Source organism: Cervus elaphus, chromosome 1, assembly GCF_910594005.1.
Source record: "Cervus elaphus chromosome 1, mCerEla1.1, whole genome shotgun sequence".
NCBI classification, from domain to species: domain Eukaryota; kingdom Metazoa; phylum Chordata; class Mammalia; order Artiodactyla; family Cervidae; genus Cervus; species Cervus elaphus.
In genome coordinates, this window is record NC_057815.1 from 91,677,026 (window position 1) to 91,696,895 (window position 19,870).

Below are 19,870 nucleotides of genomic sequence, written 5' to 3' on the forward strand. Positions count from 1 at the left end.
TCCTTCTCCAGGGGATCTTCCCAACCCAGGGATCGAACCCAGGTCACCCGCATTGCAGGCAGATGCTTTACCGTCTGAGCCACCAAACAGGCACATAATGAATATTGCTGCTGCTGCTGCTAAGTCACTTCAGTCGTGTCTGACTCTGTGTGACCCCATGGACTGCAGCCTACCGGGCTCCTCTGTCCACGAGATTTTCCAGGCAAGAGTACTGGAGTGGGGTGCCATTGCCGTCTCCATAATGAACATTAGTAGGTAGCAAAATATACTAAGTACGAAGAAAACACAAGAGAGTTAAAGAAATCTTCACATTACCTTAAATGAGTCTTAACGAATATATAGACATTTTCCTGGCCAGGTAAAGTGAAAAGGTTCCCAAACAAAGCATACTATAGAAACAAAGATTTGTGCGGCAGAAGGAAGTTTCACGATCGAGAAGTAACTATGGCTAGAAGACTAGTCATTGTGGAAGTGATTTGCCAGTCCTGCCACTGTGGGCTGTGTGCATACGAGCAAGTTACTAAAGCTTTTAGTGCTTGTCCCAGGACTGTTGTGAGGATTAACTTTTCTAGTGCATGTGAAGGGTTTAGAATACTGCTGGCATATCTTTGGTGCTTAATAAATGTTTGATTATTATCACTGTCAAATCATCATTGTCAGGAAGCATTTAACAAGAGGCTTCCTGTGTGATGTTTTGGATCTATCAGGAACCCTCTGGCCCTTATTGATTCCTGAATATTCAGGAATTAAGAGGAGAGGCACGCCTTTCCCGGGGCTGAGGAATCCAGGCATTTCTCATTACAGTGATAAGTACCCTCTTCCTTTTTAAGAGCCAAATGGTAAAGGTGATCATTTGCAACTCTCTCTCTTTGATAGGGATCATCTTATGTTTTGTAAGTCTGGAATCTTAATCTTTGTCTTTGCTGAGAACAACCACCTGGTAAGAGTATATATGCCCACGCCATGTTGATTAAAACACCTTTGCTCCATCAGAGCTTTGGTCCCTGTGTCTTTCTTTCTTCCTTTTCCTTCTTTCTGTCTTTCTCTCTCTCTCTATTTCTGGCTAATTCATTGGAGCACGGAGGCCCGCTGAGCTCACTTTCTTGCCCGGGCTTCTAAGACCCTCTCGAGAAGGCACACTGCGCCTTCACCCACTCAAGAGGGCGCTCAGTGCCCACGTGCAGCAGCGCGCGCCCTAAGAACAGGGCTCTATTGGCTTTCCGAGTAAACCAGGGGATATCAGCCTCTTTCTCTCTCTTACTCTCGGAACCACCAGGTTCCAGTCCATTAAAGGACCAACACATCATCACCATTATTTCAAACAAATGTGCTATTCCTGGAGGTGTTTCTTTTACTTGTGAAAGGAGAGCCCATTTTGTTTATCATCATACCACAAATATTGTGGTTTGGGTGTGGCCCAGGGTGCAAAAGAGTAAGTTTAAAGATCATGTACATTAGCTTGCTGATAAGGTCAGGGTAGATGTCTAAGACTTAGCTGAGGAAATTCCACTCTTCAAAAAACCACATGCTGCTTTTATGGAATCATATACCCCCACCAAGAATTATCAATTCTACTTGGTTTCATAAAAGATTTCTACTGACTATACCTGTCATTCAGCCCAGTCCCCACCATGGAGTCTATAAACCAGGATCCAACTTCACTCTTTCAGAATAATGTTCCAAAGCATGAACCAATCTCAAAAACACAACACCACACCACAGAGACAGCTAAATTTCAAGTTCACAATTATTTCCTGTGAATTCTTAGGACTTTGGCTCAAGGGCTGAGACCAATACTCCCTTAGGTTTTAGTAGGAGTTAAAGAATTGTTTCTATTCCTGCCAATCCTTTATCTCTTCAGTCAATTACCAGCCATGAGGACAATATCATTTTGAACCAGAAAAATCCATCCCCAAACCACTATCATTGTTGATTCTTTTATTTCTAGCTTTTCCGAGGACCCCAACTTTGCTTCTTCTGTACACATAGGGCTCTTTCTATTAAAATTTTCAAGTCACTGTCTAGGTGGTTAGAATGCAGATATAAAGGTCATGGTCCTTAGTAAGTGTCCCTGGGTGAAAGTCAGATGCTTAAAATGAACACATACACATACAACATTGTAGGAACCAGCAAAAAAAACAGCACAAAATAAATGCTCAACATGAGCATGTTCAGGTGAATTTTGTTTCTTACACTGAGCCATAAGACACTAATTATATTTGGCTTGACGTTTAAAAAGCAGCAATTATATGTGATTCCAACTAATGAAGGTTCTGAAGGGATTAATCATTGGGTATTGTTGGAGTATTGGGAAATATTTACAAGGACTAAAGACCTGGATTTTAAAAATTCAACTTTTTTCCTTGTTAGAAAAGCAATATATCAGAGAAGAATCTTAAAGAATAAGTTCATTTGCACAATCTCTCCACTTTTACTGCCACTCCTCAAGTGTAATCCATCATCACCTCTCCCTTGGAGTACTGTAAGAGCTTCTTAACTGGCTTCTCTGCTTTCATTCTTCTTGAACTTGCATATGAACTTGGGTGAACATCCATGTACACACATGTACAATGGACAGGAGTTTGAGAAAGCTCCAAGAGATGTTGAAGGACAGGGAAGCCTGGCGTGCTGCAGTCCATGGTGTCACAAAGAGTTGGATAGGACTGAGCAGCTGAACAACATGAAATAAATGAAAGAAAAAAATAAACACATAAGAGACTTCCCTGGTGGTCTAGCAGTTAAGGGTTCACCTGTCAATGCAGGGGACACAAATTCAATCCCTTGTCAAGGAGGATCCCACATGCCATGGAATACCTAAGCCGCAAATGCACACAACTACTGAGCCCACACTCTAGGGCCAACAAGACACCTGCTGAAGCCTGTGAGCCTGGGGTCCACACTGCACAGCAAGGAGGCCACTTCAACAAAGACTGTCCCTTGCTCACTGCAACTCAAGAAAGCCTCTGCTCAGCAATGAAGACCAAGCACAGTGAAAAAGAAAATAAATACATAAATAAAAATAAACTCATGAGACCTACTTAAAAGCTTTCCAAAGCAAAGGAAACCACCAATAAAACAAAAAAGACAACTTACTGAATGGAAGAAAATATTTGCAAATAATATGAGCAAAATGGGATCCAAACAACTCCACATAAATGACTCATACAACTCAACATCCAAAAATCAAACAACCCAGTTAAAATATGGGGAGAAGAAATGGATAGACATTTTTTCAAAGAAGCTATGCAGATGGCCAACAGATATATGAAAAGATGCTCAACATTGTTAGCCATCAGGAAAATGCAAATCAAAACCACAATGAGGATTAAAGAAAAAGAAAAAAGAAAGAAAAGACAAAACCTCAAATTGTAAATAGAAACAAGAACAAAGTAGCATATACACACAAAAAAGAAATGAAAACAGAACCAAAAAGAAAACAAAACACAAGAGAACAACCAGACAAACTAAAGAAACCAAAAAGGAAATCAAACAATTTAAAAAAACTAAACAAACAAACCATGAAACAAAACCAAAGCAGAGTGCCAACTGAAGAATACATCAAAGAAAGCAAAACAGACAAAATTATCAGAAATAAATAAAAGATAATTGAAATGATTAAAAGCTGAAATCTTAACACTTTTGGAAATAGGGATGATCCTTGAGAATTTGGGCTTCCCTGGTGGCTCAGATGGCAAAGCATCTGCCAGCAATGAGGAATACCCGAGTTTGATCCCTGGGTTGGGAAGATCCCTTGGAGAAGGAAATGGCAACCCTCTCTAGTATTCTTGCCTGGACAATCCCATGGGCAGAAGTCCCTGGTAGGCTGCAGTCCATGGGGTTGCAAAGAGTCAGACATGGCTGTGCAACTTCACTTTCTTGAGAATATTATACAAAATGAAAAAAATCAAGCAAAGACAGATACCATGTGATTTCATTCCTTTGTGGATACAAAAATAAAATAATTTAAAAACAAACATATAGAACAGTGCAGTGGTTACTTGAATGGAAGTAGTTGGGAGGATGGTAAAATGGGTAAAGAAGGTCAACACCAATACAGTATATTAACACATATATAAGGAATTTAGAAAGATGGTAACAATGACCCTATATGTGAGAGAACAAAAAAGACACCGTATAGAAGTAAAGAACAGTCTTTTGGACTCTGTGGGAGAAGGCGAGGGTGGGATGATTTGAAAGAATAGCACTGAAACACGTATATTATCATATGTGAAACAGATCACCAGTCCAGGTCCGATGCATGAATCAGGGTGCTCAGGGCTGGTGCACTGGGTTGACCCTGAGGGATGGGATGGGGAGGGAGGTGGGAGGGGGTTCAGAATGCAGAACACATGTACACCCATGACTGATTCATGTCAATGTGTGGTAAAACCCACTACAGGATTGTAAAGTAATTAGCCTTCAATTAAAATAAATTAGAAAGAAAAAGATGAGAGAGAAAAAAAAAAAAAAAAAGAAGGTCAACTGTATGGTGACTGATGGAAAAGAAAACATTTGGTGGTGAGCATGCTGTAGTGTCTCAGAAGGTGAAATATAATTTTCCACACCTGAAATTTGTATAATGTTATAAACCAAGGTAACCTCAATAGGGTGTTACAAACACTTTAAAGTCACAATGCTTTCTTCAGAAATGTAAACCCTTGGGGAGAAAGCCCAGCGGTTTGAAGCGCACTCCGCTGTGTGACTAGGGTGCTCACACCTGGTTCCGTGGCAACCAGAAGGGGGAGGGGAGCTGCGAGGGGTGTGGTCGTGCCCGCGGCTGATTCTTGCTGATGTATGGCAGAGAGCCACAGGATTCTGTACGCAATTATCCTGCAGTTCAAAAATAAATTCAGTTCAGTTCAGTTGCTCAGTCATGTCCGACTCTTTGTGACCCCATGAACCATACCACGCAAGGCCTCCCTGTCCATCACCAACTCCTGGAGTTTACGCCAACTCCTGGAGTTTACGCCAACTCCCATCCATCGAGTCGGTGATGTCATCCAGCCATCTCATCCTCTGTCGCCCCTTTCTCCCCCTGCCCCCAATCCTACTCAGCATTAGTGTCTTTTCCAGTGAGTCAGCTCTTCGCATCAGGTGGCCAAAGTATTGGAGTTTCAGCTTCAGCATCAGTCCCTCCAATGAACACCCAGGACTGGTCTCCTTTAGAATGGACTGGTTGGATCTTGCAATTCAAGGGACTCTCAAGAGTCTTCTACAACACCACAGGTCAAAAGCATCAATTCTTCACTGCTCAGCTTTCTTATAGTCCAACTTTCACATCCATACATGAATACTGGGAAATAACCATAGCCTTGACTAGACGGAACTTTGTTGGCAAAGTAATGTCTCTGCTTTTTAATGTGCTGTCTAGGTTGGTCATAAATTTCCTTCCAAGGAGTAAGCATCTTTTAATTTCATGGCATCACCATCTGCAGTGATTTTGAAGCCCCTAAAATAGTCAACCACTGTTTACAGTTTCCCCATCTATTTGCCATGAAGTGAGGGGACCTGATGCCATGATCTTAGTTTTCTGAATCTTGAGCTTTAAGAAAACTTTTTCACTCTCCTCTTTCACTTTCATCAAGAGGCTTTTTAGTTCTTCACTTTCTGCCATAAGGGTGGTGCCATCTGCATATCTGATATTATTGATAATTCTCCCGGTAATATTGATTCCAGCTTGTGCTTCCTCCAGCCCAGAGTTTCTCATGATGTACTCTGCATATAAGTTAAATAAGCAGGGTGACAGTACACAGTCTTGACATACTCCTTTTCCTATTTGGAACCAGTCTGTTGTTCCATGTCCAGTTCTGTTGCTTTGTGACCTGCATACAGGTTTCTCAATTTATTAAAAAAAAAAAAAAAAAGTAATCTGAGGAAACCAGAATAAAAGGAAAATGTCCAATCTTAACAACGACAACAAAAGAACATTTCCCAATTCCAGGAAGCTTTCATATCCTCCTAGAGATTTTGAAAGCTTCTGCTCATGTGTTGAATTAAAACAACTCTTCCTTTCAATGGGGGAGAGGTAATGCACCTGACCCAGCATGATGCCAGTGTAGGCAGTCAGCAGAGAGGGAGCCCAGCCCCTCCTCCCAGGGGTCAGGCCACACCATCCTCTGGACTATGATTGGCTCCAGCTCTTGCCTAAGGGACATTTAATGATGAATAAGAACACTGCTAAACGATCAGCCAGCAGAGAGAAGAGAGACAGGCAGACTAATGTTGGGTGCGGGAAAAGGTAGTACAGTCTTCATCAGGACAAAAAAAGACTCAGGACAGAGAAGTGAGACGCTAGGAAGGAGCTCACTATCAGGTTTGCCAAGAGTCAAGAAGTCTAAAAAGTTTTCTGTATAGGCTTCTTACTTCATGGAATGAAAGGAGAGGGAAAAGTTCATTCTGTAGTTCAATCAGGTGAGAATTAGAAATTCCAGGTGTCAAGCCAGAAATTCTAAAAGTACAAAGGCAATGATGTTTGAAGAAAAGCCTGAGGGCAATGGGAGCCTTGTAGACGAGAACCAGCTGTACCTAGGTTCGAGGCATCAGGCAAATGGGAAACCAGGAGCAAGTGGAAAAGCCAAGTTCTCTGCAAGGCAGGAGGCAAATGCGAAGTGTGACTTGCCCAGGAAAAGCCTCAACAGGTACACCTGGCAGGAGATCCAGAGACACAGACAGGAGACTGACCAGTGGCTGGTGATCAATCGCAAGGTCTACGATGTTACTGGCTGGGCGGACAGGCATCCCGGTGGGCGCAAGGTTCTCAACCACTACGCTGGGGAATACGCCACGGTAAGGAAGTCAAAGTCTGCCCTCTCTCTCTCTGTTCCAGCTGCTGGGTGGCTGGGACCTCGGCTGTCTTTCCAAAAGCATTTCAAGTATGTGTTCAAGCTCCATGATCACTCATCTCCTCCCAAATCAATTTTTCAAGATTCCTATCCAGCAAAAAGTTGAAAGCTAATTGAGCCTGAAGGTCTAGCTATTATTTACACTAGTTTTGGGATGAGTTCAGGTGCTGACAGTAGATACTATGTGTATTTCAGGTTTTGGTTTTTGTTCTTGGCATTATGTTTTTTGTTTGTTTGTTTGTTTGTCTTGTTTTGAAATGGAGTCATTGTCTTATAAGAAGAAAGTTACAAATAAGTGAGTAAAATCTGGAAAAAAATGTCTTCACTCAAGTAGAAATTTCTCAGACTCCTACAACTGGAGTGCGTGAAACAGACAGCAATACATCAGGCGAGCATCAAAATGTTGAACGATGTTGAAAGTGTACAGTGACACAGGCTTTTAGACTTTGTAGAGTTCTTTTTTGTCGTGTAGTTCATTCAGTGTGATACAGGTAATACAACCCTCTTTTATGGAAGAAGTAACTGAAATCACTGGTTAAGTGACTCACCCACGTTCACCCAGCCATCAGATCTCAGATTCAAAACACTTATCTTTCTTAACTTTCAGTCTTAACCACTTTCCTTCACTGTTTTTCCTCATAACTCTCCTACACCAAAATAGCTGAAAAAACAGACTTTCAGTGGATGCCTAAAATACCATGCATCATGTGTGTTAAGGCGCTTCAGCTGCGTCCAACTCTTTGTGTCCCTGTGGACCACATTCTGCCAGGAACCTCTGTCCATGGGATTCTCCAGGCATGAATACTGGAGTGGGTTGCCATTCTCTTTTCCGGGGGATCTTCCTGACCCAGGGATCAAACCTGTATCTCTTACCTCTCCAGCATTGGCAGGAGTGTTCTTACCATTAGCACCACTTGGGAAGCCCAAAGACACCATAGACACATTCAAATGCATGACCTCACTTAAACCTCATCGTAAGGAAAGTGAATGGTATTCCCATATTAAAGATGGAAAAAACTGATACTAAAACATGAAAATAATGTATCTCAGGCCACACGAATAACAGTGACAGATTTTTAAATCAGATAGGGTTTTTTTTTTTTTTTTTTTTTTTTACCATAAAGCCCTTTATAGCTGATCTTCAAAACAAAATTTTCATTTAATATTGAAGACGGAGGTTTCTCAATCCTTAAATGCATTTAGGAATTCACCCTAAATTATTCTATAAGAAAGTTGATTTTAGCCCAATTAGGAATGTTTTCTCCACATTATACACATGAAAAAATGGAGAATAAAATGTGTTAAATAAACTAATTCAAGATCAGAAAATTAGCATATTATAGAGTAGAAATTTAAACATTATTTTAATGTTACCCTTGTTGTTTTCATGTTAGCATATAATTTTTCCAACTGGTTTCAAAGCATAGGATTAAAAATATTGATTCATGAAATTCTGCTCTGTGTTACCTGACTGATAAAAACAGAATACACAAGCATATGGCAAGTTTGCAAAAAAGAAAGATTTTGTTTTTTGACACTAGCAGCATCTTCTTTCCCCAATTCTCATCTCCCCCAAATTTCTCAACTTCTCTGTCTAATCAGGATCTTCTATCATCTTCTCATCTTGATTCTGCAGTCAAAGAATGTCTTTCTGAGCAGACCCTTCCACATCCCCACCACTCCGGTCTGATCTGATATTTTTAAAACAAAGCTCAACCTTTTCCTGGGAAAGTGTGCATGAGCTTGTGGCCCATGATGGGAGTCTCACATGTGTCAGGAAGACCCTAGGAAGCCAGAGAGCTGAGGATAGAAGAAGCCAAGTGACAGTCATTTGTGCAAGAATCAGGGGAAAGATTAACAAAAATAAAGGGAAAAAATACTTGTTGATGTACGACAGAAAACCACAAAATTCTGTAAAGCAATTATACTTCACTTAAAAAAATAATGTGACAAAAAAAAAAGGAAAAAAAATACTACAGATCTCATCTCCACAACACAAAGAAAATATGGACAATGCTTTTCTAACACAAGTCACAGAATCAGCTCAGAGGATGTGTTAGAAAAATATGTACCTTCAACCACCTTGAATATAACTGGTAGATGTAGCTTGCAGGAAGAAGCTCAGCTGATGAATTTGTCATTTGCTGGTGAGTTTTATCTCCCAGAACTCAGAGAAAGATCATGATTCTGCATCCAATTCTAGTCAACAAGAAAGAATTGAATGTTATGGGAAAATACACATGACACCTTAGGATTTGTGTCTTGAGGATGAACACCCTGAGCATGGTCAGTCATGTGCCCTAGACTTTTAGAAGGCAGATCCAGAATGTTCAGAGAAAAGTCTCCAGGGGATGATGGCTAGAGAAGAATGGAAGGGTGCCAGGAGAATTCTGACAACCACGGTATTCCATGGCCACTCAGAGAACATGGAGCCTGAGGTGCAGTATACTGGTTACATAAGCCTGGGAAAGTCCCTGAAATGCTCTGGAACTCAGCTTCATCATCTACATAATAGGAACTACCTTACCTATCTAATTGGTAAATGATACTAAAGCTTGTAAAGGGTTTAGCATAATACCAGATGCACCTTTCATTAAGCTATAGCTACTGTTATTCATATCACAGCATCCATAGCCTCAGAGATGTGACTCACATTTCCTGTTTACCACCTGCTTAGAAGTCCTGATTGTTGCCTACTGGGAACAGAGGAATACGTGGTGGAGAAACAGCATGCTCTCTAGGGAAGGAGGGAAGACCAAGAAGTCAGAGAACCTAAGGTCAAATGCTCTCTCTACAGCCTAAAAACTTTTTGCAAGCTGTACCCTGAAAGGCAAATGTGCACCAAATATGATCTCTGTGCACAAGCCCTGGACCATAGCTGCACCTGCCCAGAGGGGAGCATCTTTCCTTATTTACATAGAAACTCTTCCCCAAGCCTCCATCCTTCTCATGAAAAGTGCATAATGATACCAAGGTAATTTGTTCCATAAGGTCATTCATTCATTCATTCATGTGGTGAATCATTCTAAACTTTGTGAGGTGTCCAGTCTAATGTTTAAGAGTACAAATTTGGGAATGAAAGAGGTGTGGTTTCTATCTGGGCTCCTCCACTTACCAGGAATGTCCTGAGAAGCTTGCTGAAGTTCTTGGAACCTCAGCTCCTTTATCTAGAAAGTGGGATAATGATACTTCTATCTTAGTATGGTTGTCAAAGTCAGTGGAGATAAAATAAAGGTTTTCTTCTTATACCTGGGACAGATTAAACACTCAAAAAATGGTGTTTATTATTACTTAGTTATTCTGAAATAAGTTGTCATTTTTTTCAAGGAATTTTACTACAGTAAGTTAGTTGCTCCATCATGTCCAACTCTTTGTGACCCCATGGACTGCAGCACAACAGGCCTGCCTGTCCATCACCAACACACAGAGTTTACTTAAACTCATATCCATTGAGGCACTGCTGCCATCCAATCACCTCATCCTCTGTCATTCTCTTCTCCTCCCACCTACAACCTTTCCTAGCATCAGGATCTTATCAAATGAGTCAGCTCTTTGCATCAGGTGACAAAAGCAGTGGAGTTTCAGCTTCAACATCAGTCCTTCCAATGAATATTCAAGACTGATTTCCTGTAGGATGGACTGGTTGGATGTCCTTGCAGTCCAAGGAACTCTAAAAGGTCTTCTCCAAAACCATATTTCAAAAGCATCAATTCTTTGGTGCTCACATTTGTTTATAGTCCAACTCTCACATCCCTACATGAATACTGGGAAAAAGACATAGCCTTCAGTAGACGGACCTTAGTTGGCAAAGTAACATCTCTGCTTTTTAATATGCTCTCTAGCTTGGTCATAACTTTTCTCCCAAGGAGTAAGTGTCTTTTAATTTCATGGCTGCAGTCACCATCTGCAGTGATTTTGGAGCCCAAAAAATAAAGTCTGCCACTGTTTCCAATGTTTCCCATCTATTTGCCATGAAGTGATGGGACCGGATGCCATGATCTTAGTTTTATGAATGTTGAGCTTTAAGCCAACTTTTTCACTCTCCTCTTTCACTTGCATCAAGAGGCTCTTTAGTTCTTCTTCACTTTCTGCCATAAGGGTGGTGTCATCTGCATATCTGATGTTATTGATATTTCTCCCAGCAATCTTGATTCCAGCTTGTGCTTCCTCCAGCTCAGAGTTTCTCATGATGTACTCTGCATAGAAGTTAAATAAGCAGGGTGACAATATACAGCCTTGACACACTTCTTTTCCTATTTGGAACCGGTCTGTTGTTCCATGTCCAGTTCTAACTGTTGCTTCCTGACCTGCATACAGTTTTCACAAGAGGCAGGTCAGGTGGTCTGTTATTCCCAACTCTTTCAGAATTTTCCACAGTTAATTGTGATCCACAGTCAAAGGCTTTGGGATAGTCAATAAAGCACAAATAGGTGTTTTTCTGGAACTCCCTTGCTTTTTCAATAATCCAGCAGATTTTGGCAATTTAGTCTCTGGTTCCTATACCTTTTCTGAATCCAGCTTGAACATGTGGAATTTCACGGTTCATGCAATGTTGAAGCCTGACTTGGAGATTGAGCATTACTTTACTAGCATGTGAGATGAGTGCAACTGTGCAATAGTTTGAGTATTCTTTGGCATTGTCTTTCTTTGGGATTGGAATGAAACTGACCTTTTCCAGTCCTGTGTCCACTACCGAGTTTTCCAAATTTGCTGGCAAAATGAGTGCAGCACTTTCACAGCATCATCTTTTAGGTTTTGAAAGAGCTCAACTGGATTTCCATCCCCTCCACTAGCTTTGTTTGTAGTGATGCTTCCTAAGGCCCACTTGACTTCACATTCCAGGATGTCTGGCTCTAGGTGAGTGACAACTCTATCGTGATTACCTGGGTCTTGAAGATTTTTTTTTGTACAGTTCTTCTATATATCCTTGCCACCTTTTCTAAATATTTTTGGCTTCTGTTTGTTCCATAATATTTCTGTCCTTTATTGAGCCAATCTTTGCATGAAATGTTCCCTTGGTATCTTTAACTTTCTTGAAGAGATCTCTAGTTTTTCCCATTCTATTGTTTTCCTCTATTTCTTTTCATTGATCACTGAGGAAGGCTTGCTTATCTCTCCTTGCTATTCTTTGAAACTCTGCATTCAGACGGGTATATCCCTCCTTTTTTCCTTTGCTTTTCATGTCTCTTCCTGTCAAAGCTATTTGTAAGGCCTCCTCAGACAGCCATTTTGCTTTTTTGCATTTCTTTTTCTTGGGGATGGTCTTGCTCCCTCTCTCCTGTACAATGTCATGAACCTACATCTATAGTTCATCACTTTATCTGTCAGATCTAGTCCCTAGAATCTATTTCTCACTTCCACTGTTTAATTGTAAGGGATTTGATTTAGGTCATACCAGAGAGATCTAGTGGTTTTCCCCACTTTCTTCAATTTAAGTCTGAATTTGGCAATAAGGAGTTCATGATCTGAGCCACAGTCACCTTCTGGTCTTACTTTTGCTGACTCTATAGAGCTTCTCAACCTCTGGCTGCAAAGAATATAATATATCTGATTTCAGTGTTGAAGATCGGGTGATGTCCATGTGTAGAGTCCTCTCTTGTGTTGCTGGAAGAGGGTAAGTCTATTATACAAGGCACAGGCACATGAATTCCTGTTACTGCACATATTGTTTATCTGATTTTTTTCATATTGTGTGATTTGAAGTTAATACACAATGCTAATAAATAAAATCAAGGCTTAGATCTTCTCACCTGGAAAAACTTACCTATGAAAAGCCAGAAATGACCTATAAGTCCAACAAGAAGAATTAATTATATAGATTACAATATGTCCATATGAAGTATCATTGTATTCTAAGTTGTGTAAGTTACTTCAGTCATGTCTGACTCTGGGTAACCCTATGGACTATAGCCCACTAGGCTCCTCTGTACTTGGCAATTCTCCAGGAAAGAATACTGGAATGAGTTATCCTACTCTCCTCCAGGGGATCTTCCCTACCCAGGGATCAAACCTTCATCTCTTATGTCTCCTGCATTGGCAGGAGGGTTCTTTATGACTAGTGCCACCTGGGAAGTCCCGAGTTTTATATAAGTAAGTCCACAATATTTCTGGTCTCCACAAAAGAAGTAAACACAATCTTGTGAGGTGTGTGCAAGAGCAGCATGTTCAGAACAAAGAAGTCAAGGTTATTACCCAATGTGTGTGGTCATCCACCTCCTTGTGTCTGAACATCATGCTCTGAGAGGGACACTGAGAAACTCAAACTCTTCATCAGAGTAAAAATCCAATATGACAGGAAAGATATGAAAAAAGCCCAGAGGAAATAGAGCAAAATTTGTTTCAAGTGCTTGGAAGACTGCAAGGTGGAAGAAGAACGAGCTGTATGCAAGTCCAAAAGAGTCAGTCATGTGAAATCAATAGAGGCAAGGCTAGAGCGGGGCAGGAGAGGATGTGTACAGAGGTGGGATACGGATCAGGTTCACATTGTGAGTAAGCACCAGCAGAATAGGTGTCCCAGCTTGGCCATATCCTTTGCTTAGCACAATCCTGGTCAACATGATGGCTTGAGGATGAGAAGAGAGGAAGGAAGAAGAGAGGATGAAGGGTGTGGGAAGTAAAGAAAGAGACAAGAGAAGGAGGAGGGGGAGAAATAATCTTGAGTTCTGAGCAAAGGACTCTGGATTTTACCATCACTGTAGGTCTTCCTCTCCTCCCGCTGCAGGTAATGACACTTCTCTAGCCCAGCATCCCTCCCTACACCCAGTCCTACAAGGAAACCAACCAGGATTCCAGCTGTTTATAAAAGGAAAGTTGTCATCAGTAATAACTGCATCTTTGGTGGGCTGTCAACATTTTTTTTTTTACTTTAAAATTAAATTTTAATTTGATTCTCATTTGAATGACGGTTCAAGTTGAAAAATAGGTACAAGAGTAAAGAGACAAGTGCAGTTAAAGTGCTAATGGGTGATAATGGCCATGAAGAGGGACTCTTTTTCAAACAGCCTGGAGGTTAAGTAAAGTTTGAAGATCAAGAAGACTTAGTCAAGGCAGAATGGATACAGTTATCCGTATGGCTGAGTCCCTTTGCTGTCCACCTGAAGCTATCACAACATTGTCAATAGGCTATGGTCCCACATTAAAAAAAAAAAAAAAAACAACAATTAAAGAATCAAAGGAAGGAGTCTACAGAACATGCTGAAATCCTGAGTAAGACACTGACAACAGAAATGAGGAAGAGGGGATGGATAACCAGGAGACATAATTTATAACAGGGGATAAGTGGCTGGGTAACTAAGAAGGAGTAAGGAGTCTAAACTGCCTGATGGATGACTTATGTAGGTAAGTGGGTGGCAGTTGCCCTTATGAGGTAATGAAGCCAGGAAGATGAACAGGTTTGGTGGGGACACTGGACAGAGAGAGAATCTGGCCTGGAGCTCAGTAAATATATCACAGGAAAACATCTCAAATAATGAAAGTTCTCAAATAATAGAGTGAGTTATGGCAAAAAATAGCCCTCTGTTTATCCCTGTGGGTGGAGGGGAATCTTGGTGACTTCATGTAAACATTCTCCACTCCAAAGTGGCTCTTTTCCAGAACGAAGGCACAAACTGTATTCTCCCTATAAATCAGCCTACTCAAAAATTGTGATCTTCCAGAAATACGAGGGACCTCGATTTAGCATTTGCCTTGAAACAGGTGAGATCTGAGAAGGAACCAGAAGAGAAATTACCCAAAGATGTAGGAATGGGTGTCTGCGGTTGGGTATTGGATATTCTGGTGAGTTTCTGGTTTTTTGGCTAGGCTGCAAGGCGTGGGGGACCTAAGTTGCCCAACAGGGATGGAACCCACACCCCTCCATTGGAAGCATGGAGTCTTAATCACCAGACTGACAGGAAAGTCCCGTGGTGAGCTTTTTGAGATAAGTAAATCACAATCTATGTTCTAGTTATATTGATTTTGTGACTATATACATATATTCACTATGGGTGCTTTTGTTTTTTCTGAATTTGCGGAAATTTCAACCCAATTCAGATGAATCAAATAATAATTATATAAAAATATAATCATTTAATGGCATCTGACTCCAAAGCTTAAGCTCTTTGTTGCCAGGCTAAGTCTTCAGCAAGGTTTTGTAATGACTGAATAAATGAATGAAGGAATGAATGAGCCCATGTGGGAGAATAAGTAGTATCCACAGTTAGAAAACAAATCGAATCTTGAGAAATTAAGCATTTTCCCAGTATAAACAACATCCTGCACTGCTCCCTATGCTGTAGTTTGGTGTAAATTTTATAGGCACACACTTTGGTTGGTTGCAGAAAAAGATTTGGCAAATGGAGTGTCTCCTGGGTTTCAACCCACACATGCCCTCTAGGCCAAGTGCCTTGATGCAGGTCACAGCCAGTATACAGTAGTTAAATTGTAAGGACGTGATTCTTCTCAGGCCTTCTCACTTTACATACTTGTCTCTCCCACTAGGGATCATACTGCTCTTCCAATAAAGGACAGCTTTCCGCCCCCCATTAAATAACAGCAAAAAATCAGCAGGATTTCCAAACTCACTTGTGAAAGCAAAGATAATCACACATTTCCTCTGTGTTGATACTGTTTGGGAAATAATCAGTCTTAAGAGGAGCTACAGTGTAAATTTATGAATAGGTTAGGAAATAGAGATGATGCTTGAGAAGTGAATCAAAAGATAACAGACAAAAATGAGAGAGTATAAAGTAGTTAAGAGGTCAGAAAATAGAGATGCTGAGAGCGGGGAAGAGACAGCAGTGCTTAAGACCCATATCCTTTGAACTCAATGCTTCTCAACTTTCTCCTTGTTAGAGAAATCATATACTGCTCTATTCATTCACCCTTTCCCTTATTCATGAGACATCTCTTGATCCCATGTCATATTCCAGGCACAGCGAGAAACATCATGTATAATTTAATCAATAGTGCATGGTCCCAGTCTTCGAAAAAGCCAAAAGCCACTAAGAAGGCCTTTGTGAATACAGTGTCACTACAACATCATTTGAAAAGCTTTAGGAACACAGTGTCATGGGAGCCCAGAAGAGATCATAAATAACTTTCCTGACTGTGTTAGGGAGGCATGTTTCATCTGGATGTTCAAGAATGAGAAGGAACTTTTAAGTTGAAAAAATGGAGGGAGCAGTCAAGGCAAAGGAGCCGTATGTATCACAAAGCTTCAGAACTACACAGGGTCATGGAATGTTGATAGAACAGGGAGACTTACGTCGGACAGGATGAGGCCTGAAGGGTATGGTGAGAGGCAAACCTGGAGAAGTAGGTTGGGGCCACAGACAAAGTGATGCACGTGATTAAAACCTAAGGTGGGAAACACCTTTACTAACTGGCTAGCATGCATATAGTGATCTTAACATCCTGCCAAAACAATCTCGTGTCACCCTTCTTTCAGGAAAAGAACTGTACATGTTAAGACTGGAATGGACCTTATGACTTCCTGGCTTTAAAGCCACATAGACTTGAGTTCAAATCCTGGCTCTCCCACTTACTGTGGAAATGTCCTGAGATTTGGAGTCTTTATATGTATAACAAAAATGATGGAACCTCACAAAACTAAGTTGATGATGATGAGTTGGCCCATAGAGCACCTTGTACACAGGATAAAGTGGAAAAAAAAAAAAAGGTATTATTCCCTCTCCCTTTCATTTAGCCCAGACTTTCTTCAAGAGGAGCATACTTGCCAAATAAAGTTAATTAAAAAAAAAAAACAAACTTATTTTTGAAGGTCTTTAGAGAAGGAGATTTCATAACTTACTCTGTATCTAGACTCTAATAGGCAAATTCCTTCAAACTGAATATTCTAAGACTGCCTAAGCACTTCTGTACTGCCCATTAATACAATGAAAAGAGTTCCACACAGCAGGGCAGTTCTTACTATTCTGGAAAACTCTGTGGGCCTTTAGTCTCTGTTGTCACAGTACTGACCTGTGAATCTTGCTGAAGATCAGAAGAAACAGTGAACCCAGAGGAACATTAGCATCAGCACACTTTTCCAGGGCTCCGGATGACTGCTCAGAGTAAGATGCAAATCCAGGGCCTCACCCTCCTCTACACTCTGATCTTGATCCCTCAGAGTGTTTCTCACCCTCATCTGTTCCTTAACAACAGGCAGAACATGATTTTTCAGTATGGGCCATCCTGAAACGTTTAGTCACATTTGTAATCACCGAATGACTCTCATCCTGTTAGGTAAACTAACTTTAGAGTCATTGAATGTGACACGAAAACACATCTTTGAAAGCAGCATTTCCCGAGGGGGTCAGAGAAAGTGTGCAAATGCAGAATGAACAGTAGATCCTGGACTGGTTCTAGCAGATGCAAATCCCTTCTTACATCAGTCAATCTAGAAAAGTGAGTCTAAAGGGTTGATATTGCACCCCTCTGAATAACCTCATTCATATATATATATTATATATATATATACACACATACATACAAGCCTACACATATGAAAATGCTTTATGTGTAGGCTTGCATGTAGTTCTAGTTATATCTAAAGTTGCTTTAGATTTTGAAGATGGAGGGTTCATTGTATTCACTAAAACAATTCAGAGTTCACTCCAAGTGGAGTATGGAAAGAGAATCTCTGAACTGTTATATTTTATTGAAGAGAAGGCAGGCAGGTAGCTCTTATCCCTGTGTATCTTAGTTGCTTAGTCGAGTACAACTGTTTGCAACGCCATGGACTGTAGTCCACCAGCTCATCTGTCCATGGAATTCTGCAGGCAAGAATACTGGGATGGGTAGCCTTTCCCTTCTCCAGGGGATCTTCCCAACCCAGGGATCTAACAGGGCTCTCCTGCATTGCAGGCAGATTCTTTACCATCTGAGCCACCAAGCAAGCCCAGAGGCATACACATAGGAAAGAGAACTAATATGTCTGAGAATTTACTATAAGCCACTCAGATTCTAATCAATTCACTTAATTTCTATAATAACTTTATATACTGAGTACCTATTACAGTCACTCCCATGTTAGGGAAGAGAAAACAGGAGCATGGACTGGTTAAGAGACTTGTCCACAATTACACAGCAAGTACTGAACTTGGGTGGAGGAAGGCTGCTCGGGGATCCAGTTTCTTAATCAGCACTAGGCAACACCACCACTCCAAAGTATTGTGTATGGATTCCACACATTCACATTAAAACCTTGGTTATTTCTCTTCATACTAAATCCTTCCTATTCTCATAGCCATAATAGCAAGAAGCCCAGTATCTTAGTCTTGGAGAAGCCTCCTTTGCCCCAAACCAGTTTAAATCCCAGGAGGGGAAAAACAAAACAAAACAAAAACAAAACTCTATCTCTTATTTCCAAACTTAAGCAGGACTTGAGAATCAACATCCTTCTCATAGCCACTTGGAGTTACTACCTAAAATGGGAATGGATTTGGCAAAATATAGTGGGTCAGCTCTATTTTGTGCCTGTCTCAAGCCCCTAAAGAGAATGCTATGGTGTTTTTTTTTTTTTTTTTTTTAATTTCTTTTGTTGTTGTTGTTTTGTTTTCTTTTAGAAATAGTGTTAAGGCTTCTTCAGTGATAAACTTAGCCAAGAAAGTGCTACTTTAGACAACTAAAAATTTGAGGGCTTTGCTCCTATGCCCTCTTAGACATTTGTTATCATCATCAACTTTAACTTGTCTTTCCTTGGAAATAACTTAATGTGAGAGCCTCTGTCCTCTGGTCCTTGGTCAAGAACTAAAAGGGAAACTCTGATAGATGTGATTTGCATAGGCAGTCTTGGTTGCTGCATGCCTCAAATAATGTGGGCAACTTCCACACCAAGCCTGAGGTTTGACTCTAAAGATTCACCATGACCCATAATTTCAAAGTCAACTACTTCTGGTGCTCAATAAAATAAACAACGATGTCTTCCAATGCTTGGGGATCAACTTTCTACCCAGGACTTGCCTAGTAAGGCATGCACTCAGTGGGTGAATCGCCATTGTGAGGCTTTCATGGAAGAATTTCAAGGATAATTCTGATCAATGAACTTGAAATATCAACCTAGGGTTAGAAGTAAATGCTCTATAACATAGCCTGTGCTGATTCCTAAGGTCGGTACAGAATGAAATAAGAAAGAGGAGATATCTGTGTTGTAAGCATGTCTTTTTAAGCCTCTAACAGTTCTCTCTGATTCACAGGATGTCTTCAGAGCCATGCATCCGGACCCTGACATTGTGCAGTTGTACCTTAAACCCCTGCTCATTGGAGAGCTTGCTCCAGAAGAGCCCAATCAGGAGAGAAACAAAAACGTAAGTGAAGTCTGAGGACTCAAGAGTATGCAGAGGAATGGGGACGAGGTATATTTCAGGGCCAACTTATCATTTTCTGTGGGAAACCAGCCATCATCATGTCTGGGAGGGCCTGCAATAGCTTAAATAAGAGGATTCCAAGTATTTCAAAATAATGTCATCCTCCTTAGATCCTCAGAATTCTTAAAGCTCTGAGAAACAAAGGAATGGAATGCTTGTCCCTGTGCCAAACAGTAATTCCATGTTTCTAACTACCTACTTCTTGCCACACAACTTACACATAACTTTTCTTTTTCCATGTCTGCTTATAATTGTTTGATGTTCCCTGTTAGTTTCCATGAGACCAGAGACTACGTGTCCTCAGTACCTACCAGCACAGGATTGGAACTGTAGTAGGAATTCCATAAATAGCTGTTGAATCAATGATGTGACTATATCCTAACTATAGTTCTTTTTACAATCGGAGAAATTACAATTCTAGGAGAATAAACTACCTTCTGAAATGCAAAGAACAGGAACTCCAGTTCACTTCCTTCTGGCTCCAAACCTTTGGATATTCCCCACAAAAAGCACCGTTTTCTTTCTTTTTTTTTTTTTTTTTCATTTATTTTTATTAGTTGGAGGCTAATTACTTTACAATATTGTAGTGGTTTTGCCATGCATTGACATGAATCAGCCATGGATTTACATGTGTTCCCCATCCTGAACCCCCCTCCCACCTCGCTCCCTTTTGCCAAGACT

The 19,870-nt window shown here is 40.7% G+C and overlaps 1 protein-coding gene across 1 annotated transcript in view; it reads left to right on the forward strand.

Moving 5' to 3' along the window:
- The first annotated feature begins 6,222 nt into the window (after positions 1 to 6,222).
- LOC122674183 (fatty acid desaturase 2-like protein FADS2B) overlaps positions 6,223 to 19,870 on the forward strand; it is a 41,357-nt gene continuing 27,709 nt past the window's right edge. Inside the window, exons 1-2 of the mRNA XM_043872359.1 lie at positions 6,223 to 6,786; positions 19,019 to 19,129. Coding sequence (XP_043728294.1) covers positions 6,466 to 6,786; positions 19,019 to 19,129 — 432 coding nt within the window. The 5' untranslated portion in view covers positions 6,223 to 6,465. The remainder of the gene's footprint in view (positions 6,787 to 19,018; positions 19,130 to 19,870) is intronic.